The sequence below is a fragment of the Balaenoptera acutorostrata genome, chromosome 7 (genome assembly GCF_949987535.1).
Source record: "Balaenoptera acutorostrata chromosome 7, mBalAcu1.1, whole genome shotgun sequence".
In the NCBI taxonomy this organism is placed as follows: Eukaryota; Metazoa; Chordata; class Mammalia; order Artiodactyla; family Balaenopteridae; genus Balaenoptera; species Balaenoptera acutorostrata.
This window is the reverse complement of record NC_080070.1, coordinates 7,165,857-7,193,575: the sequence shown is the minus strand read 5'-3', so window position 1 is coordinate 7,193,575 and position 27,719 is coordinate 7,165,857. Positions and strand designations below refer to the sequence as shown.

Below are 27,719 nucleotides of genomic sequence, written 5' to 3'. Positions count from 1 at the left end.
GGTGCAACATGCAAATAAAAAGTGTTCTGACTGGCGCCTTTTGTGGCTTTCCCAAAGATTGGCACCAGGTGCAGAGGCACCCCTTCCCTACGCCTCCCTGCACCGCGGGCACGCCACCCCATCACCAGCTGCTTTTCAAGCCAGGCGGGAGGGCTTCCTGGGCCTGCGGGAGGTGCCCAGCTTCTGCTGCCGGTCTTTCCAGTACCTTCCAAACCTGTCACTCTCCCTCCTCCCTCCTGAACCCCGCTGTCCTCCCGACACCAGAGCGCAGGGACGGTCTGCGCCGGGAGCTCCACCCTCCCGCAGGCTCATTCACATGTCAGGCTGCTCAGGCCTGCCTCTCCTTTCCGGCTTTATAAGGGCGGGATCTGCGCCCCCTTCACCACCCAACCCGGGGGATGAGCACAGAAAAAGACTGAACAGAACCTGTCCACTGACACTAGGCACACGCCCCTCGGCCACCTTCTCAAACCCCCCCCCTTCAAAACCAAACAAAAACGGCAAACAGGAAACGCTCGTCTTTTAAAAATTACTCTATTATTATCAAATAGAACCACAGTATCCAAAACGTAATTATAAAGTTCTATCCCCTACTAAGTGGCCCCGCCCCGCCCCTCCGAGTGGCCGACGGCCAAATCACGCCCCCCGTGCTGATTGGTTTCATCCATTTTATTGTCAAGGAAATTAACAGCCCGAAGGGGTTCCCCAGGTCCGCGCTCCCCCCCTGGGGCCCCGGGGGAAACGCGGCAGCCAGCGACCTGGTCTCACTACCCCGCGTCCTTGGGAGGAGGGGCGAAGGGAGAGGGGGGCTCACAGCAAAGGGGCTCGGAGGCGCCCCGTCCCCGCCCGCCGGGCTCGGGCCGGGCGACGGGGCGGCCCGCGCTCACTCGCCCGTGTGGGTCCGCAGGTGGTACTTGAGCGACTGCTTGTAGCGGAAGCACTTGGCGCAGTGCGTGCAGGGGTAGGGCCGCTCGCCGGTGTGCGCGCGCTGGTGCTCCAGCAGGTGGTGCTTCTGCGTGAAGCGCTTGCCGCACTCGGCGCAGTGGTAGGGCCGCTCGCCCGTGTGGATGCGCCGGTGCTCCAGCAGGTGGTGCTTGCGGATGAAGCTCTTGCCGCACTCGGGGCAGGCGTGCGGCCGCTCGCGCGAGTGCACGCGGCAGTGGTTGGTGAGCTTGGACTTCTCGCTGAAGCTCTTCTCGCACTCAGGGCACTTGAAGGGCCGCTCGCCCGTGTGAGTCCGCTGGTGGCGCAGCAGGTGCGACGGGCGGCTGAAGCTCTTGCCGCACAGGCTGCAGATGAAGGAGACCTCGTGCTTGCCCGCGTGCACGCGCTGGTGGATGACCAGGCTGATGTGCAGGCGGAAGCTCTTCTTGCACTCGGGGCACGTGTAGGGCCGCTCGCCCGTGTGCGTGATCTGGTGCTTGGTGAGGCTGGACTTGTGGCTGAAGCTGCTGTCGCACTCGGGACACTTGTAGGGCTTGGGGCCGCCGCCGCCGCTGCCCGAGCTGGGCGACTTGGGGCGCGGCTTGAGCGCGTGCTTGGGGGCGAAGCCGGGCCCGCGCTCGGGCGAGGCGTAGCCGCCGCGGACGCGGTGGATGCGCTGGTGCAGCGTGAGCTGCTGCTTGTGCCGGAAGCTGACCTCGCACTCGGCGCACTCGTACGGCCCCTCCTTGATGTGGTTGCGCTGGTGGATGATGAGGTTGATCTTAAGCCGGAAGCTCTTGCCGCACTCCATGCACGTGAAGGGCCGCTCGCCGCGGCGGTTCCGCTGCTGCTGGCTGGCCGCGCCCCGGTTCTCGCCCGGGTGCCGCTCGCCGTGCGACGGGGGCGCCAGCCTCTTCACCGCTGGGTTCCCCAGCTGCAGCGGCGGGGGGCTCTCCTCGCCCTCGGGGGACAGCTCCCCGGGCAGGGGGGTCGGGTACATGGCGGCCTCATACCTCCCGGACAGCTGCCCGAGGGACTGCAAGTGCTGCGGCAGCTCGTCCTCCTCCTCCTCTTCCTCCTCCTCCTCCTGCTCCTCCGTCTTGATCACAATCCCCTCTGCTCCGGGGACGCGGGACGCGGGACAGGGGAGAGAGAGAGAGAGAGAGACAAGACGCCGTTAGGTGTTGCCTGACGCCCCTACCCCGGAGGAGGCAAGCCCCGCTTCGCCCTCGCCCACGGCACTGCGTGGGCATCGTCCGCCCCAAGGCCTTCCTTCGGGAAAATGCAGCTTCCCGCTCCCGCGGCCCAGGGAAGCCAGGCCGGCTGCGGAGCTTGGCTCAGGAAGGAGCCCAGGCCTAAAATGGGCTCAGGGACGACGGCATCCTCGTGGTGGGACGCGGGCGCTGCGTGTGCCCATCGCCCGACGCCACTGGCGGGCAGGGACCGGCAGGAAAGAAGGAACCTAGACGCAGAACCCTCCGGAGAGGCAGCGGGTCCAGGGCGCCTGAGGTTGGCATGCTCGAGGACCTACCAACTCTCCAAGCCGATAAACACCCCTTTCTTACTTAAGCCACTTGAGGATTGGGTTTCTACCGTCAGAGTCTAAAGGGTCGTGACTCATCAATTTCCCAGCCTCGTCCCCCCTCTGCGGTCCCGTCTCCCCGAACTCTGCTCGGCCTCGCTGGTCTCCTTTCCTGGACTCACCTGGAGAGTTCTCCTCAGGTGCCTTTACTGACCCTCCTCCGTGTCTCCAAATCGTGCCCATTACGTAACACCCCACTCCAATCCTGTCTCCTCCTGACAACCTTGCTTGACCATCCCAACCTGCATCCTTCAAGCCCCCCAAGCCGCGAGCACATGCGGGGGCACCTCCCCGAGACTTAAGAACCCCGTCTCCTGACGGGGCACCTCACCTGCACAGGTGCATGACTCACTGCACAGACTCTACCAGCCCTGACCCTGAAGCTGGGGTGGGGGGTTTCCTCTGCCTTTGCCACAAGCTCGGGTGTGCAATGCCCCACACGCGGTGAGTGTTCCACGAACACCCCAAATGGTGGATGTCCTCCTCCGCCGCCGGCCCTCCGCCCTCTAGCCTGGCCCTTTAGGACCTAAGATGTTGGCTGTTCTACAGGGTCCCTGGAGAATGTAAGTCCGAGAGAAAAGGAGAGGCCTCCAGCACCTATTTGAATTTTCTCAGGTGCCTTGAACTTACCTGGCCCTCCCTAAACACTTAATTGGGGAGCTCTATTTTTAGTTGCCGACTTTGTGTGACATGAGAAAGTCATTCACTTTTGAGTCCACCCGTGAGATGGAAGATGCAATGCTGTAATAGTCTGCATTTGCAGAATTCTCAAAAGCAAACAAATGAGAACTTTTTCAAAGCACCTCACACCTATGCTCTCTCATGTTTACAATACCTTATGGGAGACGTCAAGCAAGAATTATCCCCATTTCACAGACTTGGGGCATCCGAGCTTGGCACTATCAAGTAATGTCTTCAAATAAATAAAGTCAGACCTTTTCAGAGCTTGCAATTTAAGGACCAGCTAGTCTGTCCCCTCAACTGATAAGGAAACTGAAGCTGGCACAGTGTTCGTGACCTGGCCAAGGTCTTCAAGTTTGTCAGTGACCACTAGGCCACAGCACTTCCAGCTACTCCTCTGCACCCAGTAGGTGGCAGTGTTAAAATGAGAACACAGGTGTGCCAAGTCCCAGCTCAGGCCTCCCGTCGTAAGACAATGCTGCCTCGGTCCTGTTAGGACTCTCAGCAGGAAGTGACCCAGAACATCCCTGGAACACGATGCTTAAAAGATCAGGAAGGAGGAAGCAGCTTCAGAGGTTGGTAACTCATTGCCCTGGTGTTTATCCTGAAAATAGGGTTGTTTATGAAAGGCAGAGGGGGAAATATGGGCCTTGGAAGATTTAAACTCTCCTTGAGTTTCCAAGTTGTTTTTTCTTAATGAAATAAGAATGAAACAGTTGGCCCTAAAATTCAGGTCTCGAAATCCCACAAAAAGCTTACAATATCACTAAATGGTACTAACAGAATTAATGGGAGTGTTCAAAGGGCAATCTGGAATTGCTCTTATGAAGCTCCCATTCAACGAATTCTCACAATTTGCCTTGTGTCTTTCACTATTCTCTAATGAAAGACAACATGGTATATTAAGAAGATTTCTCAAGTATCATGCAATTATTTAAATATAAGGAGTTAGATACCCATCTTTTGACCAAGAAGAATGTCCATATTTTACGTGCAAAAAGACAAACTGCAAGGGAATAAAATAAAATGAAAAAAAATTTTTTTAATCATCAAAATAATACTTTAAAAAAACCTAAATAAAATGGATGTGGATACATTTCTAAGTATAAATAATATATTGATATGATTATTGATATAACTTTGATATCATATGGTCATGATATTAAAATATGATAATTGATATGATATTACTTTCCTAAAGTTTTCATCTTGTCAATTGACTCTTTTGCACATAAACAAAACATACAGACAAAAACCAAAATCCAAGTGGGTTCTACCAAATTTTCAAGGAGCACACAGAATTCCTATCTTACACATTATTTTTAGGATACAGAAAAAAGAGCAAAAGCTTCCCAGTTCCTTTGATAAGTCTAGTATAATCTTAATGATGATTCCAGAAAAGTTCAGGTTCACTTCATTTATGAATATAGTTGTAAAATTCCTGAATAAAATAGCGGCTAAGTCTAGTAGTGTATTTAAAAAAATACACCACGATGATCAGACAGGGCTTTTCTCAGGCCTGCAAGGACGGCTTAGCATCACAAAATTGACCACAAAAGATGTCCTGGCTGTGCTGCTGCAAGCCCACTTCCTCACTGTTTCCTTGTCCTCACAGGGAGCAAGAATGTGCAGAATGGTGACCCTGAGGTTTTGTGATTAAACAAAAATGATGCCTAGATTCTACCAGAAAAAGCAGCCTCGGCCATTTACAAAGATGTGCTCTTCAAGAGTGGAAATCTTCAAGCCAGTTGAGGCTTCCAGTGTGACAAGGGAGTGACGAAGGACGCGTCGGGAGATGGAAGTTCTAGCATTGCCACTAGTGTGAGACCTTCTCTGCCTGTAGAGGGAGGGGGCCGGAGAGATGATCTCCGCCAGCCCCTGATGTCCTCACCTGACCCGGCCTTTGGCTGTGAACACCCTCCTTCCTTGCCGGGAGACGGATGCTTTTAAATCCCGAGGCAGGGAAGCTGTAGCTAAGGCCGTGCTTGGTTCCGTCACACCTGTTGAGCCCTCAGCACCCCTCTAAAGGAGACCGCGGCTGCCCCACAGGCCCCAGCCCCCCACTCACCCGCGCAGTTTCTCTGCTGCACCAGCATCTGCTTGAGCTCACTGAACTCGCCTGAGCTCTCCGTGGACGCCTCCAGCGGGTTTTCCGGCTCCTGCATGTCCAGGTCCGGCTGCTCGCCGCACGGGTCCCCCAGGTCCGAGTCCTGGAAGCCATGCTCCTCCACCTGGCCCATCAGGGGCTCCGGTGTCTCCAGACTCTCGGAGCCCTCGTCGTTGGTCTGCACCTCGATCTTAATCACGATCCCGTCGTGAGCTGAGAGGGCGGGGGTGGGGTGGGGGGAGGACAAGAGAATCCAGAACGTGTTCATTCCACCTGCCCAGGGTTTTGTGGCCCTAGAATTTATATTTCCAAAATTCTTACTTTAGAGACCCTGAAGAAATATCCTGAGTTGGCAGTAAGTAGGCATGGACACTGTGTAGCCTTGAATATGAACTGGAGTCAAGTTAAAATAGACGCAAGTTTGTCTCCATGACCCCCTGTAATTTTAAAATAAGGGTTTCTTTTAGAAAGAGATCCTAATTCCCTTTCCCAGGTTAGGTCAGCCAAAGGCAACAGTTTCTGTCTCTCCCCCTCAACCAAGCTGAATAAAAAAAAGGCTAATCGTCTGGTCTCCCCACACACCTTTTCAACACTTCTCCACCAGGTGTCCTACAGACCAGAGGCCCCCAGCCCCTTCCTGGCCCCCGTTTACAGGCACAAGAGGGGCTGCGGGGTTAGTTTTTCGTTAAACAGCATCTGATTACACACATAGCCCTGACATTTTTTTTTTAATCTGCCTGTACATCTGTAGGTTAATTTCAAATGTCGTTACACACATAGGCATCACTTTCAATAAACAGGATTCTAGTGCACATTTTTGTTCTTTAGTGCAGTATTTTTTCCCCTTTTAATTTGCCTCCCCTTCTCCTCACTCCCCACTCGACAGGTATGACCTTCCCAGGTAATTCCCATAACTGCCCTCACACTTTTCTCTATGCTTATGTAGTGATTTATCACAGCACGTTTACATTTATGTTTTTCTTTTCTGGCCATTACTGGTTTAAAAAAAAATAAAATTGCCTTATACATAATCCTCTATGTTCCTTTTCTCACCCAAATATCTTGTAGAAATCCCTTCACACCGATTTCTGTAGGCTAACGCGTTCCTTTTCAAAGCTGCGTATATTCCACGGTGAGGATAATACAGCAACGTGTTCCACCATTTCCTTATTGACAACATTCACTTTCTGCTGCCAGGCTTTTGCCATGGTGAACAACACTGCCATAAACATGTGTTTATATCTCTAACCATAAAATAGTGCTTTTATTTTTATGAGAGTCCCAGGAGTGGGGCTGCAGGGTCAAAAATTAAAAATATTTTAGATTCTGATAGATGTCATCAGACTGCTTTTCCACAGGCTGTGACTATTCACATTTCTACCAGCCCTTTTCCCCACGTGCCTGCCAGCAACAGACACCACTACTCTTTTTAATCTTCCTCAGTCTGATGGGTATAAAGTGACAACTTACTGATACTTTAATTCTACTTCCCTGACGAGGGTAATCTGAATATCATTTCTTTTATTTATTGGCCTTTTAGAGTTGATTCTACGTGAACTGTGTTCTGTCAATTGGTCAGAGTCCTTTGATCCCTGTATTAAAGATAACCCATTTTCTCTTCCTGGCATTTCAAGTATTTTCCCCAAATCTATCATTTGTCTTTGACTTTTATCATATAACTTTCCTAAAGTTTTCATCTTGTCAAATATGTCCCTCTTTCTTACGGCTCTTGGATTTTCTGTCTTAGTTAAGAGGGTCTCCTCTGGTCCTAGATGGTTCATCTGATCTCCTAGATTTTATTCCCAGGTTTTTATTATTTTATTTTTTACATTTAGCTCTTTATTCCGCCTGAAATTTCTTTTTATCTTGTGTATAGTGTGAGGTAGGGGTTCAACTTTATTTTCTTGCTTATGGGCAGAGCTGTGCTAGCATGAAGCCCCTTAAAGGTTGAAAATCACTTTGTCAATTAAGGAAATTATAAACATATAATGCATGAACATATTCATTCATCCTTTGAATGTTTATTCAGTAGCTATTTATTGAGCACCACCTATGTGCCACGCATGTTCTAATGGTGGGACACATCAGTGAACAAAACATAGCTCCCCGCTCTCCTACATCTCACATAAGGCAATAAACATAATTAATAAATTATATGGTATGTTAGAAGGTGATTACGTGCTGTGGAAAAAAAGGCACCAGGAACCCAGTGAACGAAGCTTCTCACTGTCCTTCGCCGTATCCACTCGTCCCGCCCATACTAAAGTGACCCAGCGCCCAGAAAGCAGACCGCCCACTCATGCTAGCAACTGATGCCACGTGACCTAAAGCTGGGTTCTTTCGGATGCTTGGCAATCCTTTAATTCCTCTCTGATCAGCCAAGTAATCGATTCCCAACAGCTGGGGAGTGGACCGCATAGAAAGCAGCCCTAATGTCCCAGGTTGCACTCCCCACAGCCTTCCACGCAGACCGTGCCTACCTTCCCTCCAACTTGACTCTCCAAAGACGTCTTCATCCTATTCTCTGTCTTACAAAAAAGATAAAGTCATCCACACTCACATCCTGGGCTTCCTCCTGCTCCAGCTCGACGTCATCCCCCTGCATCCCCTTCCTCCTGTGCCCCTCCTCTGGCCTCCTCTCTTCTGGGCTCTGCACTATATCCGCAACTATGACTCCAGCATCGGAAAGATACCTTCCCTGACTTCAAAACTCCTGAAGATATTTTGCTTGCCTCCTCCCTAAGATAATTTTTTAAAACCATGTACCCGTTTGCACCTTTTTGAATAAATATACGAAATGCTTCAATCACTGCTAAAGATGTAATTTCTGGAGTATTGTAAATATTGATATTTTAAAATAAACTCTTCCATTGCCATTTAATGTTGCCAATGGAATCTAAGAACCCTAGCAATTTAAAACCCACCATTATTCACTTAAAAAATACACAAACAAGTTCTTCTTTTATACTTGAAATTTTAATATCATCCCTTTTCACCACGGACTTCTATTTCCATTCCCACTTTACCCACAGAATTTTAGCCTAATAGAACATATTTTTATGCTTAGGTGCCTTCCTGATCACCTCATTTACTGCACAGAAATGTGTTATATAAATGGAAAGATTAATTTTGCTTTCATTTCTAATAACCACAGGGTTCTAAGTGTTACTTGTCTGCCTGGCTTAAGTCATCCTTAGTTATTATTATTGTGGAATGAAAAATAATTATTCAAGATAGGAAACGTGTAGGAAATGTATCTCTTACAAGGATGGATGGGGACTTTTTCCCCAATTAGTTCATTTATCTGAGAATGAATATTCTTATTGCTTGAATGAGACAGCGTTCAGAATAAAATCTGCTCCTATTTTTCATTTTTATAAATATAACCATTGGGAGAGCTCATTTACATAGATCTGTAGCTGGGCTGGCGGGAGCTTTGTTATGGAATCATCACTTCGTTCTTTGAACTTCTGAATTATAAATACTGCAAAAGCACATGGTTAACATATCATCAAAAATTGTTTCTAATGACCTATTAGCTGACAACTTAATTAGGTTCTCTTTCAATTTTGTCAAAAGCTAAATATTCCAAATGATCTAACTTCCAAAAGAATTCGCCATCCAGGCCCCAGAGCCACTGATGTACTTCTGGTTCTGTCCCCCAACATTCTGGCTTATCTCTTTGTTTCGTGAGCCAGAGGGCTTTTTATACATCAGAGAAACACTCCATAATAAGGCAGGATGGGCAGGAGGCGCCTCCTCTTTTTCTTTCACTGGTAGGAGACATGGGAGATGAGGACCAGCGCTACAGGGGCCGCAGGTGTCGAGTGCCCTCACTGATGCGTTTATGAAGGAGAACAGATGGACAAAGACTTGGAAGCTGAACCCGCAAAGCCCTCTGTGTTGTGCCTTCTTGGAAAGACTCTTGTACCCCGGGGCATGGGTACTGCAGCCCGAAGACCACTGCCTTCCCATCCTTACCTCTCCTTCAAGACCCCCACTCCACCAGACGTCCCAGGCCGTTCTTAGCCCATCGTGAGTGTGCTCTCCTCTGACCCCCAAGCACTCGTCTGCCCCTCTCTATGGCATCTAATTCTTTTTCCCTTGAAATGTGCATCAGTTACACATTTTCGTGCCCCTCCCCCACTTGTCAGACAGCAGGGAAACCAGTGTTTCCCACCAAAAAGGTCTCTCTGCCCCAAAAAACTTCTGAAAGAGTTCTGACAACCAGACTGCATTCATAAGCAGTAATCTGTTCTCCCATTAAAAAAATTAATCAGGGGGCTTCCCTGGTGGCGCAGTGGTTGAGAATCTGCCTGCCAATGCAGGGGACACGGGTTCGAGCCCTGGTCTGGGAAGATCCCACATGCCGCGGAGCAACTAGGCCCGTGAGCCACAACTACTGAGCCTGCGCGTCTGGAGCCTGTGCTCCGCAACAAGAGAGGCCGCGATGGTGAGAGGCCCGCGCACCGCGATGAAGAGTGGCCCCCGCTTGCCGCAACTAGAGAAAGCCCTCGCACAGAAACGAAGAACCAACACAGCCAAAAATAAATAAATAAATAAATATAAATAAATAAAAATAAAAGGAATTCCTTTAAAAAAAAAATTAATCAAAGACACATACATTGTGGGAATATAGTTTATGACCAAAGGTAGCATTTCAAACCAGTGGGAAAACGTTTAGGTAAATGAAGTGGAGACAACTGGCTTCCTGACTACAAGGAAAAAAACAAAAAAACCATCTTCACATATCTCACCTCAAAATAAATTATGGATGAATCAAAACTTTAGACATAAATAATGAAATCATACTAGTATTAGAAAAAAGCACAGCTTTTTCCCCTCCCTCCTTCCTTCCTTCCTTTAGTTTCTGGAAGCTGGTCAGTCACGCCAAACATATTAAACGTGAACAACACATACCAACTATAATCTTTTGGTGTAAATTTTTTGGAAAAAAATTTTTGTAGCTTTGCCTTGACACTGTTTGGTGATAAACATTTAATTTGTGATTGGTTGTTAGTCTCTGTAATCACATTTCTTCATAAGAACTCTTCTGAGATGGGAAAAATCTCTGCTACAAATTGGTTTCAAACGTATTAAATGTTTGTGGACACTAAATTTAATAATTAATGAAGCTGGTATAATGTTATATTGGGAGACACAGTTAAACATTTAATTATCTACATTTTGTAATTTTCTTTTTGTTTTCTGGAGCAAAAAATATCTTATTTCAGCTTTCAAATATTTTTATAGATTTTTGGAAAGCTCGTAGGTCCAAGGCCTGTGATCATAATGTTTACTGAATAAAACAGGCTGAGTAAGTATTTCTCCACTTGGTATGAAGCCCACCCACCATAAAGAAAATTTCTGGTAAATCTGAATACATAGAAACTTAAACTTAATAAATTTGGACACAAGAATTTTAAACAGCTATATCACAGATACACACAAAGGTAAACCATAAATTTGGAAACATATTTGCATACGTAAGACAGACGACAGCTAATATCCTTAATATTTAAAAAGCTTTTATAAATCAATAATAAAAAGATGAATGATCCAAAAGAACAATGGGCAAAGGATAATTCATAAATAAGACATACTGGCGACCAATAAATACGTGAAAATATGCTCAACATCACTCTTACAGAGGTTGCATGAAAACATCAAAATATTGTCTTTTCTACCCATCACTCCGGCAAATAATAAAAAGATAATACCACCTATTGGCATGGGTGTGGGGAAACAGGTTTTCTCATGCATAGATGAGGGTGTGTAAAGTGGCACAATTGTTTTGAAGGGCATTTGCTAATATCTATTAAATTTTTAAATGGGTATATCCTTTGACCCAGAAAGTCTACTTCTAAATAAGTTTCAGACAAGTGCATGAAGATTTACTTATAAAGGATCTTTAATGAAGCACTGAAACTTGTAAAGACTCTAAATGTATATCAATGGGAGTTTATTTAAAGTATGAAATCAATACACAGAATACTACGTCTGCTATTTAAAAAACAGAGACTTACATGTTTTGACATGTAAAGATGTCAAAGATATATTTTTGGAAAAAACAAGTTGCTAAACAATGTACTTCTATATTGTTTGAAGAAATTTTTTTAACAATGAGAAAGTATTATATAATTAAGGCCGTGTGTGTGTGTGTGTGTGTGTGTGTGTGTGTGTGTGTGTGACTATATGCACATCAATTGGAAGGAATAAGCTGTTGACTCTTCTCTCTCTCTTTTTTTTTTTTTTGGCTGCACCGTGCAGCCTGTGGGATCTTAGTTCCCCGACCAGGGATTGAACCGGGCCCTGGACAGTGAAAGCGTGGAGTCCTAACTACTGGACCGCCAGGGAAGCCCCGAGCTGTTGATTCTTGAGAGAGAATTATATGGGACTTTTCTTTCTCTGCGTTTTTTCTTTTTGAATTACATTGATGCAACTTCAGAGTTTCATTGGAAAGTGAAAACCAGCGTGGCCACATTAACTTTCTCCACCAGCTCAAAGCAAAGAAATGATGGCTGCCACGGGCTTTCCAACCTTTTCATGGCTACACTTTCTGTTAGATTTTTTAAACCTTGGTATATTAATTTTTACAATCTTCTTTAGTGGTTGAGAATCTGCCTGCCAATGCAGGGTACACGGGTTCGAGCCCTGGTCTGGGAAGATCCCACATGCCGCGGAGCAACTAGGCCCGTGAGCCACAACTACTGAGCCTGTGCATCTGGAGCCTGTGGTCCGCAACAAGAGAGGCTGCGACAGTGAGAGGCCCGCGCACCACGATGAAGAGTGGCCCCTGCTTGCCGCAACTAGAGAAAGCCCTTGCACAGAAACGAAGACCCAACACAGCCAAAAATAAATAAATTAATTAATTAAAAAAAATTTTTTAAAAAAGTTATACATACACATAGGCCAGAGGGATGAAGGGTTCTTCAAACCTCATTAAGAGGCTCCCCTCCACCTCCCAACCTGCTCCCCAGAGGCAATCACTTTCAATTCTTCTAGCTGATTCTTTTGTCACTTATATTCATAACTCTACGTAACATAATGGCATTGCTACTCCTTGAGTTTTCAATTTTAAGCATCGTCTACTGACTTCCAAGAGCTGGAGGTGAGGACCGTCTCTTCTACAACCATCCACATCTCTTCCAAATCCCTGATTTTTCCCAGCCTGTAATTCTGGTTGAATTAATGTTGGGTGTTTACATTACTGGATTATGTAACTGCTATTTAAAATTGAACCATGTAGCATACTAGAAGTACTCTTCTATGCCTGTAAACTTTTTTGCTTCCCCTGGAGCTGGTTTTCTTTTCTTTTGCTTAGCTTACTATTAATTACCACTAAGTCAGCTCCAATGTCTCCCCCCATCCTGCTCTATAACCCTCCTCTCAGAACATCCAAACATAATGGGGATTCCTCAGTTTTACCTACTTGAAGAAAAACTTTCTGGAACCTCTGGTATGCTCCAGTGTGGACTGGTACCTCCAGATCCACAGCTGTCTTTTGGGGATCCCCTTCGGCAGCACCCCAGGGATTCCTTCCCCTCTCTTGTGCTGGAGCTCCTTACACCTCTTTCTTGGTTTACTTCCTCATTTGGCAAAGTACCTGCCCCAGCTTGAGAAAGCGCGCATGGCAGACCTTGAACATCTCAGTGTCTCGATTTCACTCTCATATTTAATTAGATTAGTCTGGCTAGATATCAAATTCTAGAATGTTGGAAAATATTTTCCAGTTTTAAAATTTAAAGACTTTTAAAGGAATTGTTCTACTGTCTTGTAGCTTCCAATACTGTTGAAAAGTCCAATGCCATTCTAATTCTTGTTCCTTTGTATGAACCTGGTCTTTCTCCCAGAAGTCTGTCAGATCTCCTGGGTCCTCAGTTGCTCTGAAATTTCCTGCTGAAGTACTTAAGGCTGGGTCAGTTTTCATCCTCTCTTCTGGACAGCTGGCGGGCTCTTCAATCTGGAAAGCTGTCTTTAAGCGCTGGGAATTTTTCCTGAAGTCTTTCATGTCTAATTCCCTTCTCCCTGTTTTTGCTATTTTTTACCCTGATATTTCTATTATCTGGACATTAGACTTCCATCCTTTACTTTTCTTATTCTCTCCCTATTTTCTTTTTTGTCTTTTTGCTCTATTTTCTGGGCTGTGTATTCAACTTTATTTTCTAACACTGCTACTGAGTTTTTAATTTGCATTATTATATTTTTAATTTCTAAGAGTTCCTTTCTATTTATTTTTTTAGATAAGCATTATACTTTTGTCATGGATACATTCACTTCTTTTATCTAAGGAATATGAAAAAATGCATATTTTAAATGTATAACTATATATAAGTATTTAAACCTACTTCCCCCCTTCCCCCCCACCCCGTATGGTCTCTGTTTCCTTGAAATTTATTTTTTCTGCTTTTTTTCCCCTTTGTCTCTGTATATTAGAGGCTCTTCCCAAATGTCTTGTGGTTCTTGGTTGTCCATTTATATTAAAAGTTGAATATTCAAAAGAGAATTGCAAGTTTGGTGCGTTCAGGTAGGGCTTGGTTTCCCAGCAGGATTGTTTAGCTAGATCATTTCCCTGGGAAATCTCTTGGGCTGGCCCCAAGCATCTCCAGATAAGACTCTTCCAATATCCTGCCCTGAGGGTTTAATCTTGGCTGTAAGCATCATTTTGGGATTCAGGTTAGGGAAGAAGGCTAGCGATCTCAACCTCTCTGTCAAGCTTCACTCATTCCCTTGTTTTCAACATGGCACCCATCCCCAATCGTGCCTGGTGTCCACGTCCAGAAACCCTGTTGTTCACCATCTCCAGAGAATAAGCCTTGGTCACCTACCAGGGTCGGGTGAGGCAATGGAGGGAAATGGCAGTGTTTAAAGGCCTCTTAAGATGTTTGACCAATGCTCTGTTTTTAGCCTCACCTTTACCCCCATTTCCAAAGACACCTGGAATCTCTGGTACTGCGAGTTCCCGAGTCTTGAGCAGGGCTGGGGGTGGAGTGCAAACTGGGTTTCTTCCCCAACACCAATTTTGGATTCTGCTTTCTCAATCAGCGATCACCCAGCCATCTGTTCTCAGCCTTCCAAAACTTAGCTGCCGTTGTCTCCTTGTCCGTTCCTTTTAAAAAAAGTCCCTTCGCTCTCGTTTTAGAAGGTCTTGGGGAGGTGGGAGTAAACACATGGTCAATCTGCCACCTTTAACTTGGAGTCTTTCTTCATGCGTTGTTTTTTAAAAAACTTATTTTTGCTGAATAAGAAGTAATATACACTCACTTCAGAAAATTCTAAAAAAACATAGAGAAATATGACTTGGGTATGTTTCCATCCCATTTTTTCCCTAGTATTGTTAACATCGTTGACTTCCTATTGCATTTACATTATCCACTTCTTTTTTTTTTTTTTGGCTATGTCGCGCGGCTTGAGGGATCTTAGTTCCCTGACCAGGGATCGAACCTGGGCCCTCGGCAGTGAGAGCACGTAGTCCTAACTGCTGGACCGCCAGGGAAGTCCCTACATTATCCACCTCTATACCATTAACCTCCTGTATCGACTGGCTCATTCCTGTCAACATGTCAAACAGGCTTTGGCAATCCCCATCTTAAGCAAACAAGAGTCCCCACGCTGCCCGGCCCGCCAGCGTTTCTCCTCCCCACCCACAGCTACACTGGAACAATCTCCACTTCCTCACCTCCCGTCCACTCCTCAGCCCACTCACAGGCTTCCACCTCAACCATGCCACCAACGTTTCTCTTTCTTGCTAAGGTCACTCTGATGCTGCCAATCTGCAAATCCAATGGACGCTTCGCGCAGTCTCTGCCTAACTAAACCACGCTGCAGAATTCAACGCTGTTAACCACGCTCCCTCCTTCCGGAAACACTCTTCTCTTGAAATACCCGACAATGCACTACCCTAATTTCTTGCTACCTTTCTGGCCACTCCTGTTCCCTTTGATTCTTCTGGTTCCTCCTCCTTTTTCCAAATCCTACAGCAGTGGCTTTCAACCCTGGCTGCACGTGAGAATCATCTTGGAAGCTTAAAAACAAACAAACAAAACTAACACCCATATATTCCAACTCTCCAAATCTACCCTAACAGTCAGGGCCCCAGGCCAAGGGCACAGGCTGTGCTCTTTCTCTTCTCCCGTCCAGGCTGGGAAAGCTGATCCTGTCCACGCTGAGGCCCACACGTCTGTCTCTAGCTCAGGGCTCTTCTGTGAGCTCCAGGCTCCTCTACTCAGCTGCTTTCTCAACACCACCTCCTTGACGTGTCCTGGGACCTCACACCTAACGCGTTCCTGTCGTTTCTATGGGTTGGAACCTCTTGTTGTCCCCCACCTACCCTCTCACTCGCGTCACGACCTGGACTCATCCTCGGGACCCCCTCTCCTCATATTCGACATCCGCCAGCCACCGACGCCAAAATACACCTCGCAAATACCCACTGTGCTCCCTGGGCTATGCCAGGCCTCCCACCTGGGCTACAAAGAGAGCCTCCTCGCTTCCAGTCTTCCCTCCCTCTGAGGAGTTCTCCCCTGAGTAACGGGAACGCCCCCTTGTGCCTCCACTAAAAGTCCCACCTCCTCCGAGGCCTTTGCTGGGCACCTGGTCGCAGTAAGGCCTTTGGGGCTGTGTGTCCCAGAGCCCTGCAGGCCTGTCCCCACAGCACTGTCACAGGGGCTGGCTGTATTTTTACATATATGAGGTGTTTAGTTTGTTAACGTCAGTCTCTTGACATAGTACCTGGTACAAAAAATATTAGATGAACTTAATAATAAACATACAAGGGAAAATATGGTGTAAAAACTCTTCACGTGTGATTTTAGTGGCTGTATAACCATCTATCATAATGTAATATAATATTTGTACATCTTAATCCATATTTTTGGATTCTTTTCTAGGCTATAGACTCTCAGAAAGGAAATTATTAGGTTAAGTAAATGAACATTTTAAATATTTAAAACATATTTGAAGACCAGAAAATATCAAATTGCTCTTTAAAAAGCCTGAAACTATGTACAGTGTATGAGAACTTGGATTTCAGCCATGGCTTCTGGCTTGTTTGTTTTATTCTGCTAATCTGTTAGGTGACAATGGTCCCTGGCTTCCCCAGGCCTCCTATTCGCCCTTAAAGAGCCATGAATGGGAGCCCCGGCTTGGAGGATTTTGAGAGCAGGGTCGCTATCTGAGTCACCTTCAGGTCTCCTTGCCCTTAGGGATCCCAGCCATAAGTACCAGTTTATTGAACGCATTTACTCAGCCAGTTCACAAAATTGCCATGTTTGGTGTACTTGGAACCAGGAAAATTCTCAATTGGTATCACCCTTTGGGTCTGGCCCAGGGCTGGCCTTGTGGCCACTCTTCTGGGGGGAGGACACACGAATGACAGGTGACCACTGGCTCTGATAACTGCAGACTCACAGGACAAGCCTGCTACCCCGAGGCCAGGGCCTTGCAGGCACACAGACGTGCGAGTTTACAGCTGGCCCACGGGGCAGTGGTTCCCATTCCTCGCCTGCCCCGCCTCCGCTCAGGCTCCTAGTGGCTGAGACGTTAGTGGAACAAACGGCACATTCCCGCCACACAAGGCAGCCTCTGTGAGGCCGCCGCTGCCCACGGAAGCTCCAGCCTTAGACGCGCTCGTGCCAGAACCAACCCCGCCTGGGGCCGAGGGGGCCGGAGTTATTTGCTCTCAATTCTGGCCCCACTTTGTGGGAGGCCCACCTGTGATGAGGGTGTGAACAGCAGACAGAGGAAGGGGTCCATGTTCCCATCCCAGCCCTTCTAAGAGGATGCTACAAAAGCAGTACCCGGACCACAAAACCCCATGGGGACAGCGGATGGGTTCTAGGATTTTTACCACAAACCACCTCTCCCCTTTCTCATCCTTTGCCTCCCAAGCCCTCTTTCTGATTTCTTCTCCTTTGACTCTCTCCGTTCCCACTGACACCTGTTTTTGGAAGCGGCCGCTCAAACCTTTCACATACAGACCTGTTTTCCTCCAAACAAAAGATCACTCTGCCCCGTGCCACACCCTGTCCCCGACACCCACTCTCACCTCATCTACTTTTAAATCCATCTATTTTGTCTGCCAGAATGAATTCAGGATCTGCCTCTTCCCTCCATTTAAATCTCCAGACAAATCTCTAGAAAGTAATGCTGGTTTAGGGTTTCTCTGAAACACGCCAGCACTTATGTTTCCTCAGGGTCCTGCCTCTTCTGGAAGTTACCTCTGCTCCTACTCCCTGGGGCCGACAAGACTGCACGTGATTCTGGACCTCCTCCTGGTGCCAGAGTCGATGACGTTACTTCATACAAGACCTGGCTGTTGGCCCCAGTGAGTTCTCCTGCTAGATTATCCTCCTTTTTCAAAAGACAGGATCACCCATGACATCTGGCTACAAAGGACAAGGATCTGCTCCCACGGAAGACCTCCAAGGGAAGTGATGCAAGTCCAAGGGCAGTTCCACAGCAGGGGCTCCGGAACGAACCACACCCCGAAAGCACTGCCGTGCAAGTGTGAGGGCTGCTGAGCGGCCGCTGTGGAAGGGACGGCTCCCCACGCGGACGGACGCAGCAGCTGGCGTGTCCTGGGCCACTGGAACCTGCCGGTCAGCACGCCAGGCCCTGGCTATCAGTACCAGTCCTGTTTCACGGATGAGAAAGCGGGCCTCCAAAAGGCCGAGTCACAAAAACCACAGGGCGAGGACGCAGAGAAGCCGGGGTTCAAGTGCAGGCAGCCCGACGCCGGCGTCTGCACCTGAGCCCACGGCCAGGCCTGCCTGCGCTTCTCTGCCGCCTCGCCTCACCGCCTCGTCTGGACCCTGCCCCACACACTGGAGGATGCTTCAGGTGAAGTCCGTGTCTGTCCCTGTCCTTTCACTCACCGGCCACAGGACCAGGGACGTGGCCCTCCTCTGGGAGCTCGAGGCTCACCAGCACCAGCATCCTGACAAGGGAACGCCTTTCTGCCAGTTTCGGTTCTGTTTCCCGCAAAGAGAGAGGTGACGCTCGGTCATGTCAAAAGCTCCCCGAGACAATGAACGCAACGGCATTCCCAGCTCAGCCACTAGGGCCACTGGCGATCAAGGAGGCCCCAGGCAGGTCCCAGCACCTGCAGGCTTCCCTGAGGCACTCAGCCTGCTAACACAGCCCGCCAGGGTCTAGTGTGGGTTGTAAGACCCCACGCCAGGCCCCCTGAGCGCTGGAAGGCCTCGGTCACCGGCAGCCACTCACCAGCACTGGGGTCTGCAGGCGCCTCGCCCTCCTCAGAGTCTTCCGGCTCCTGCATGACCGGCCTCTCCCCGCGCTCCATCTGTGACATGAGGTCTGGTTTGGAAATTGCATAGTCTGCGCAGGAGGAAGAAAAGAAGATAGCCTATGGGGTGAGTTTGCACTGGATGCTACAAAGGTGTCACCTGTGTGAGTGTGACATCGGGAGCAGCTGCCCTACCCAAGGCCGGCAATGCTGCAAAAGGAAGGGCCAAGTTTCCAGCCCTTCTTCTCAGGGCACACAGAGTGTGTGCGCACACGTGCGCGCGCGTGTGTTAACTGCGTGTGTGTGTGTGTGTGTGTGTGTGTGTGTGTGCGTGTGTGTTAACCGCATCCCGGGTCCTCCCAGTGGCACCAGCAGTGGGGCACCACTTGCCCACTGACGGAAACTGGTCATCTGTGGCTCACAGGTGGCCAATGCCAGCTCAGGTTTTCATGACAAAGGCAGAAGATATTTGAAATTTTATAAATTAAAAAACTGATCTTGATAAAATATAGAAGCCATGAAACAAAACACTGATAGGTTTTTTCTTACATTACAAAAAGTTTAAAGTTCTTTAGAAATAAATTTAAAAGATAAAGAAACTTGGAGGAAATACTATCACACACACACGTGTAAAACATAACACAAAGGATTAATGTCTGTAACTATATATAGAGCCTCTACAGCTGGTAAAATAAAAAACCAAAAATATGAATGGGTAATTCGTAGAAAATATGCAAATGGCCAATAAACATATGAAAAGACGCACAAGCTCCCTAATCATCAAAGAGATACATGTTACGATAATGCAGCGTCATTTTTCACCCATCAGAAAAGACAAATCTTACAATAGGAGAACCCCAGTTCCGGCCAGGGTGTGGAGGTGGTGTTGTCACACTCTGTTACGTGAACATACACAGCCCTGGGTAGGGCCCGTGGAAGCGCCCGTGACGTTGTAAACGAGCACCCTCTTTCCTCGGCAAACCCACCTCCTGGAATCCATCCCACTGAAATCCTGGCGGAAGAGCGCAAATGCAGAGATGCTGATTGCAACCCTCTGTGGCAGTGGGAAGAGGGACTCAGGCTGCTGCTCAACAATAGTTCTATATCAACAGCCCGACGGTTCATCGGGAACACCGCACTGTCTTTCAAGCAGGCCTCTGCGCTGACACGGAAAGCAGTCTCTGACTACTGTTAGGTAAAATAAGTGAAGGATCCCATTTGTGCAAACCACAAAGCACATGTGCACGAGTGCAGCAAAATGATGAGAAACAATATCGGCCCAAGGGTTCGCGGTGGTTACCTCCGGGGAGCGTTACCTCCGGGGAGCGTTACCTCTAGGGAGCGGTGCTGGCTGGGGGTGGGGACTGCTCTTTATTATACAAATCTAAATTGTCGCATTTTCACAATTATGTATATACTTTAAAAAGAACAGGAAAAAAAAAGTTACCCCATGGAGAGGTATAGATGTATAAAATTAACAATTCCAGCAAGGATCAGATTTTCTATACAACAGCGTATTTGTTTTTCTAACTTTTTGTGTGCCCAAAGAGTTCCCCATATCAGAGAAAAGGAAACATACACAACTAAAGCCTATTTTCCCAGGTCTTCATCCTCAAATACGCTCATTAACGAAAACAACAAGAATCCACCGACTGTCGGGTATGAGAGATCCCAGTCAAATCGCAACTTCCTGGTAGGGACCTAGGACGACCGTTTACTCCCCGGGTCATACCTCGTCTCTGCGCGAGTGGGACGAGAACCTGGGGGACGTAAGCTCTCAATCGACGACAGCGTTCAGCCACCTGGACGGTCTATCAGGAGGGCTGACACCTGTCCTAGCTCCCATACGGGCAAGGTGTGAGGATTAAATGTCATTCTCATAAAGCACCTCACACTCTGCTTAGTAATAGTTGGCTGGACAAACTAATTTCAAGAGATATATATATGTATGTACGTATATATACATATAGAGGGGCCATGGGGAAAATAATACAAAGGTGAGAGACTGCTGACGTCTGAGTCTGTCCCCGGCCCCCGCGGGTAGAGCGGAGTCTCTGCTTACGAGCTGTGCTGATCTGTGCTGCGCTGAGGTATGTGGGTATACGGGTGTCTGCTCTCATTTACTGTGCTCTTGAAAATTGTCTCTGGGAGTTCAGAGCTCCCGGGGCTCCTAACGAACCCCCAGCCAGCAGGAGGGAAGCCGTGGGCAGTGAAGCCGTCTCCTTACCCATGGAAACCAGAGACTCGTAGTTGCCCCGCATCACGTTCTTGTACAGCTCCTTCTGCCACTCGGACAGGTTCCCCCACTCCTGCTCCGAGAAATGGACGGCCACGTCGTCAAACGTCACAGGGACCTGAAACCACACAACAAGCTCAGCTCGGACCAACTGGAAGGCATCACGGGCCCTCAGCTGCCAGATCCCAAGGCTGCCAACGGCTCTGGCCCCCTGGGCCTGGCTCAAAACGCTCAGGACTGGAGTGGGAAAGGCCCAGAGGCCCAGCTGTGGGTTTTCACCAAGGACCTCTCTAGAAATCAGGAGGCTTCAGCCACTGTCCTGGCCCGAGAGAGTCAGGGCCCCGTGATGTCTGGTCCTCTTCCTCTCTAACAGGACAGTCCTTGCTGCTGTAAAGTGTGGTCCGCAGACCAGCAGCAATGGCACCACTGGGGAACTTGCTAGAAATGCAGACTCTCAGGCCCCACTCGAGACCCACTAGTTCAGATTCAGCATTTAGTAAGATCCCCAGGTGATTCGTGTACACAATACAATCTGCAAAGTGCTGGCCTAGGCAACACGGTCCACGCGTTTTCCCTCCATGAGGCTGTGAAAAGGGGCAGTAGCATAAAAGAACAGAAAGAAAACCAGTTCACGTTTAAGTGCTTTCCTCTGGGAAATAATATTAAAATCTAACCATCCTCTGGTTTTTTAGGATACCTCTGGAAATCATATTTTTACTGGCGTTAACGTGATTTATGAGTTTACTGATAAAAATGTTGAGCAGGACACCGCCCTGTAACATCTCACCAAGTCCTCCCTCCACCTCCACGGGGAACCACACAGGTTCACACTTGTCCACCGCTCGACCACTTGGCCTTCAATTTGCCTTTTATCCTCAGACATCACAGACTGAACGCCTTCTACACTGACAGCCCCCATCACTAGGTCGTCTCTCTGGTCTATAGCCTATGCTTTTATCAACAGGAGAAATCATTGGGTTTTGCTGTGTCCTGTTCTCAGTGATGTGAAGTTGGTGACTAGGTATCGTCATACTGTTTTCCTTCTTAACCGTGGTTTTCCCTTTCTTTGATATTAAATTCCTAAAACACACTCCAGTCCTGGTCACTCCTTGGGAAGCCCTGGTTGGGATAAAGTTACCTTGGGAACTTCTCCATTGCTGCCCGGGGGCAGCCGCAGGATCCAGAAGTTTCTGTTCTTCAGCAGGTTCTCCATGTTCTCCAGCCGCCTCTGCAGCAGCCCGTACTCCTGCAGCAGGGTCCCCAGCACAACCCATTTGCTCTCCAGGTGGTTTGCAAACTCCACGGCCGTCTTCTCGCAGTCGGCTATCTTTTTCTCATTTGTCCCGGTCCTGCCCTCCAGGGTCAGGAGCCGCATGGCTTGGGCCTCCAGTTTCCTCTCCACCGCTTGGACGGCAGCCCACACGGCCAAGCGGGTGATCTCCGCCGTCGGGAGTGGTGTGTCCTTCTGGGCCGCAGAAGAGATCTGGAAGGGGGTGTCCTTTTGGGAGACCGGGCTCTGGAGCAGGGGGTCCATGTCAGTCTCGGGAACTGTGGGGGAAAGGGTCAAGGGGTCTCTCTCGGGAACTTCGGGGGAGTGGAGCGGGGCTTCTTGATGATGGGTGGAGTGGGAGAGAAGTGAGATCTCTGGTTCAGCAGCAGCTGGGGGTGGATACGGGGCCTCTTCTTGGGAAGTCAGGGGGCCCTGGAGCTGAGTCTCTTGCTCGGAAGCGGCATGATACAGGAGTGAGGGTCCCTTCTGGAGCACGTGCGGCATTCGGCCAGAAGTCTCGTGCTTGGGAGCGCTGGGAGTCTGGGGTAGGGAGCCTTGCCGGGGAATGGCGGGAGACAGAGAAGGAATTTCTTTGGGGGGAAGAACGTGGGATTGGAACAGAGTTTCTCGAGGGAGTCCGGCAGGGGTCTGACGCGGGGTTTCCTCTTGCACGACGTTGGGGAATGACAGAGGTGAGGAGCGTTGGGTCTCCATGTCCAGCTGCTGGACCTGTGTTCCAAAAAGAAAGGACAGGATTGAAGGCCAGTGTTCAGCTGGCAAATAAATCCCCAAAATAAGCACCTACATTAAAAGGGCTTCAGGCTTCGTAGCAATAAGATATGTTCCATGGACATGAATCTCTTCTTGAGACCCTAGCATTGATCTACACATCAATGACAACTGCTATTAACAACAAATAAAAGACGGTTATGCCACTTTCTGCTTCTATAGAGCCATCTCCTTTTTCACAACATACACCGCACAGGTGTCCTCTCATGAGTAGTGGTGTGGGAGAGGAGAAAGGATACTGGCCTTGAATCAGAACACTTGGCTTTCAGTCCTGTCTACACCAATGCTGCCCGGGTTGCCCTGGCCCACTTATTCAACTTCTCTGTTCTCAGGGTCCTCATCCATCAAATAAGGGTCATAATACCTGACACAGCTGCTGCCTCACTGAGTTCTTCAAGCATTGAGGGTTAAATAGAATAAAACTTTGAAAAACAATAGAGCAGAATTTTGTCAATGCCAGGCTAGCCTAAGACTGCCAGCAAGCTGGGGCCGGTTCTGTCAAGGCACTTACCCCGAAGGTGAACTTGACATCCAGCCCCACCGCTTCTACTTGTATTATCAGGCAGTCGTGGTGCCCATATTCTTTCCCTCATTTTGTCCAACAGCGATGACACACAAGTACCTTAAGCTTCCCAGACTCCGTGATAAAAGCTGCCTTGTTGACTTAATAACATTTCTCAAAGGGTTGATATGGAAGAGGTTTGCCTTTGAGGCACGTTCAATGGACCCAGCCCCTGCTGGAGAGGCTGAACGGGCTACCGTGCATTCAGGCTGGCTCCTGCTACACACAGAGAAGAAGACAGACACTGAGACAGGTGTGGGCGTGGCCATTCAGACTCTCCTGAGGGAGCCAAGTTTCCCGGGGCTGATGGTGCCCGGTGGGTAGGTGGACCCTGGCCATCCGGAGTCCTCCCCATGGTTCGTGAGGTGGGGAATGAGGAGGCAAGGAGGCCTGGAAGGACCAGAGGCAAAGCTGAAGTCAACCAGTTCTGTGAGCTGTGTCAAGGTTGGTGGAGACTAGAACCAAGATAAAGACCGATTCCTTCAATTACTTGAAGGGGGTTTCACTCATTCACACTCTCCCCATTCCCCACCTCGCCATGTCCATGTTCAGGGAATGCTTGTGTCATCACAGAGGTGAAGCCAAGGTCTTCCGAGTGACCAGCTCTGTATCTACCTATCCAGAATGTCAGTATGTTTATTGGAACTGAATAGAATTTCTTCTATATCAATGTTTGTCCATTCCCTCATACTCTTCCTTCAATGAATCTGCTGAATGGCCGATTACTGTGTGCCACATACAAGTGAGCTTTAAAGTAACTGAAATTTCCCTTTTCTTCGTTTGAAAACTAGCATATTCCTGGTGTCCACCCTGAAATACAGTATGTGCCCAACAGATAAGTGCTGGATGAATAGTATAAATGACTGGGTTACAAAGAAATTATTAGAGTTAATAACGAAGTTCCTTGAGTCATCTATCAAAGACTCATCTAAACCTATTTATGCCTTCTGTTGCTTTCTTTCTTTCACTTGTTCATTCATTCACTTATGTGTAGCTTATCTGAGACAGCATCACGCTTTTACGACAAGGATTGAAGATTTAAGACCTTGTTCAGGCAAAAGGTTTTTGAGGTAGTACGATCCAATAGCTTTGCAGGGAACCAGATGTGAGGGCTGATTAGTCAGCCCTGACAATTATCTGGCATTTGTTATGTGTCATGAACTGTGTTTTAAAGGGTTATCTAATTTACTCTTCACAAAACCCTATAAACAGGGACCACTAGAATTCTTATCCACACTTAGCACAGGAAGTTGTGGAGGCTTGGAGAGGCCAAGTAACTGGCCCAAGGTCACACAGCAGTCTGGCTCCAGAGCCTGGGCTTCCGCCTACACTGTAGGTCGCCTCTAGGCCTCATCTGTCAGATGAGACAGCTGGTCAGTATGTGTTCTGAATCCTCTTTACCTCTAAGATTCGGAGGCTTGGAGATTAAACAAAGACCTGTGGGAAGGCCCTGCCCGTAGACATTTCCATCTAATGCTGGGGTCAGGGACCCCTTTGAAAAGCTAATGAAAACTACAGATTCTCCCCCTCAAAAAACACACATGGGCACATACACAAAATCCCACGAGCACTCTCAAGGGAATCACAGAGCCCTGAAACTGAAGGCTCGTCAACAACTAAGCCACCTCTCAACTCTGCACAGGCGAGGGCAAGGCTGGACGACCCTCTGGGATGGGAGCCTCAGACACAGGGAAAGTGAAGAACATAATGCAACACAATAGGCACATGTATGGCCCTGTCCTCACAGGGGGATTAGGGTATCTGCCTACAACTAGTAGGAGGAAGGGGAAATCCCCAGGGGCCACGCTAGTCCCCCTGAGTAATACAGGGGCTTAACTGCAACAATGTAGAGAAGCTTCAGGACAGTAAATTAAGCCATTAGCGCAAGACATCTTTACTAACTAGTCTACTCAGAGCGCAAAGGAAAATACCAGTTCTTTGCTCTCTATTATTAGACTGTCTCTGTCCATTTCCGGATTTGGAGGACTGTAGAGCAATGGGGGGCCCACAGGAGCACAACCCCTCCACCACCCCCAAATAAAAGCCCCTTGCTGTAATTTCACCAGTCCCAGTAAACCTGTGGCTTGATACTACCCTGAGCAGAAAGAAATGGCCAAAGAGAGGAATGGAGCTGTAAATATAAAATGTGAGATTAATAAACTTGCATTCGCAAACTCTTGGGGGTAGGGGGAGAATTCCATTTCACAGGATTTAACCCACCTTCCCTACCCCATGTATCCTAAGAGGATGGGGTCTCCAGGATTCATTCATTCGCAGAAAAATACATAATTATACCTGACTTATAAAGAAAGCCATGCCATTGTCTTGTATGACCCAGTGTGGTTCACCCAGAATTATATACCATTCAAGGGTCCTGGAAATCTAAGCATTTAAAAATCATTTAATTTTATTTTCCCAAGAGTTTTATTATTAATATTATCATTATCATTCTTATTATTATGATCATTTCTTTGTAAGACCTGAGAGGCTCTTTAGAAAGCTCTATATCCCGACCCCTTCCTGCACACAACAGGAAACTGAGGCTCAGGGCACTGCCCCCCATGCAGCAATCCTCCTCACAACACGGCTACTGCATCTCAAAGAGCAGGTCTGCGGGGAGACTTTGAGACTGATTTTTAAAAGTGGTCCACTGAAGAGGCAAACCAGCCCCCAAACCCTTAGTAGCCTGCTCCCCAGACCCCATCCGTCCCAACACCCAGAATTCGACCGGGTCCCCCGGACGCAGACTGGAGGCCGAGGCGCCCGAGCCCGAGGGTCACCTGCTCTTCACGCCGAGGACGCTCGGCTGGGCGCTGCCCGGCCTCCCACACGGCCGTCACCTCCCCCCCCGACGGGCCGCGTCGCCCGAGCGCCGGCCCCGGCCCCCACCGCAGGGGAGGCCGCCGCCGCCAGGGCCGCCCCCTCCCCGTCCAGGCCCGCGGCCCAGAGGCAGGCATTTCTGCGGACGCGGGCGCCGAGCCACGGATGACTCGCTACGTGACCTTGGGGCAGGCAAGGCCGGTCGCCGCCAGGTGTCCGTGCCTCAGTGTCTCCGCTCTGCGAAATGGGGAGAGCCGCGTCAGCGCCGCGCTCCGGCCGCGGGAGGCTCGGCGGGGCCGAGCTCTGCGGAAAACGTGCGGCGGCAACCCCGACGGACGCGGCGCCGTCTCCGCAGGGAACGAGGCGCGCCGCCCGGGCGCCCGCCTCCGGGCCCGCGTGCGTGCCAGGCCCCTGGCGTCCCCGCAGCCGCGCCCGGACGGCGGCCGGCTCCCCTCGCGCAGCGCCCCCCTCCCGAGCAGGGGCGCGCGAGCCCTCCGGGTCCCCCGCCCCCACGTCGCGGCGTTTCCGTCCCTTACCGAGACCCCAGGCCGGGCCGCCGAGCCCGGGACGCGCAGGCCGTCCCCAGGGCCCCGAGTCCGCGCGTCCGTGCGCGCGCGGGCCGCCCTCACCGGAGCCGGGGCCGCCTCGGCCATGGCCCTGTGCTGTCCGGCCCGGGCCGGAGTCGCCGCCGCCGCCGCCGCCGCGCGGCCCCACGCAGGCCGGCCCCTGGGCTCTCCGCAGGCGGCGCCGGCCCGGCCCGGCCTTCCCCGCCCGGGCTCTCGCGGCCGTCGGGCCCGGCCTGCTCGGGGCGCGCGGGGCGGGCGGGGACGGAGCGCCCGAGCCCGGCGGCGGCGTCGGAGCGGGTCGCGCGGCGGTGCGGGCGGCTCGGCGGGCTGCGCCCCGGCCGCGAGCTGGGCCCCGGCCCTCAGCACCGGCCCCCGGCCCGCGCGCGGCCCCTCTGCGGCCGCGCCTGCGACCCCGGCTCCGGCCCCGGCCCCGGCTGCGAGCTGCGCTGCCGTCCCGGCGCCTCTTCAGCAGGGGAGCTGCACAGCAGCTGCCATGTTGATACAAACTGCATCCTGGGAGGCATGTCCCTCTCAGGCCGTTTAAAGAGAAACACTCCGAGGCTCGTCGGAGGCTGCAGGAACCCAGACAGCTCCATCTACAGCCGGTAGGAGCGAACAGTGTCGAGCGAGCAGCCAGGCGGCGACGGACACGCCCTGAGCCCCGGGCCAGCCCGTCGTGCCGCCCGGGCCGAACCGCTCGGGCCTCCCACCCCCCCGGGGCCCCCGGCCTCTCACCTGGGGTCCTCGCCTCCCCGAGCACCCTAGGGCGAGACCCGGAGGCGGGAGAGCGGAGGAGAAATATCAGCGCGCGGCCGAGGCGACGTGCTGGGGTCTGGAGGCGGCTTGATTGGCTCCGACAGCCTTCCTACCGCCAGATCCCCCCGCTCCTCTCAAACCCAGAACCCGGGTCGTTCCCTTTCAAAACCTGCGCTCACA

The 27,719-nt window shown here is 49.9% G+C and overlaps 1 protein-coding gene across 2 annotated transcripts; it reads right to left on the bottom strand.

The window, feature by feature from the left end:
• Positions 1–654: 654 nt before the first annotated feature.
• Positions 655–27,719, bottom strand: ZNF777 (zinc finger protein 777). Of its 2 annotated transcripts, none has more exons than XM_057550432.1 (6): positions 27,519–27,719; positions 21,915–22,775; positions 20,768–20,894; positions 18,519–18,632; positions 5,256–5,507; positions 655–2,040 (listed from the first exon to the last, which is right to left on the bottom strand). In XM_057550432.1, exons 2-6 carry the CDS (start codon positions 22,758–22,760, stop codon positions 884–886), a joined length of 2,496 nt encoding a protein of 831 aa, XP_057406415.1. In that variant the 5' UTR covers positions 22,761–22,775; positions 27,519–27,719; the 3' UTR covers positions 655–883. The 2 variants fall into 2 exon arrangements, with proteins under 2 accessions (XP_057406415.1, XP_057406414.1); XM_057550431.1 differs by lacking the exon at positions 27,519–27,719 and adding an exon at positions 26,754–27,270.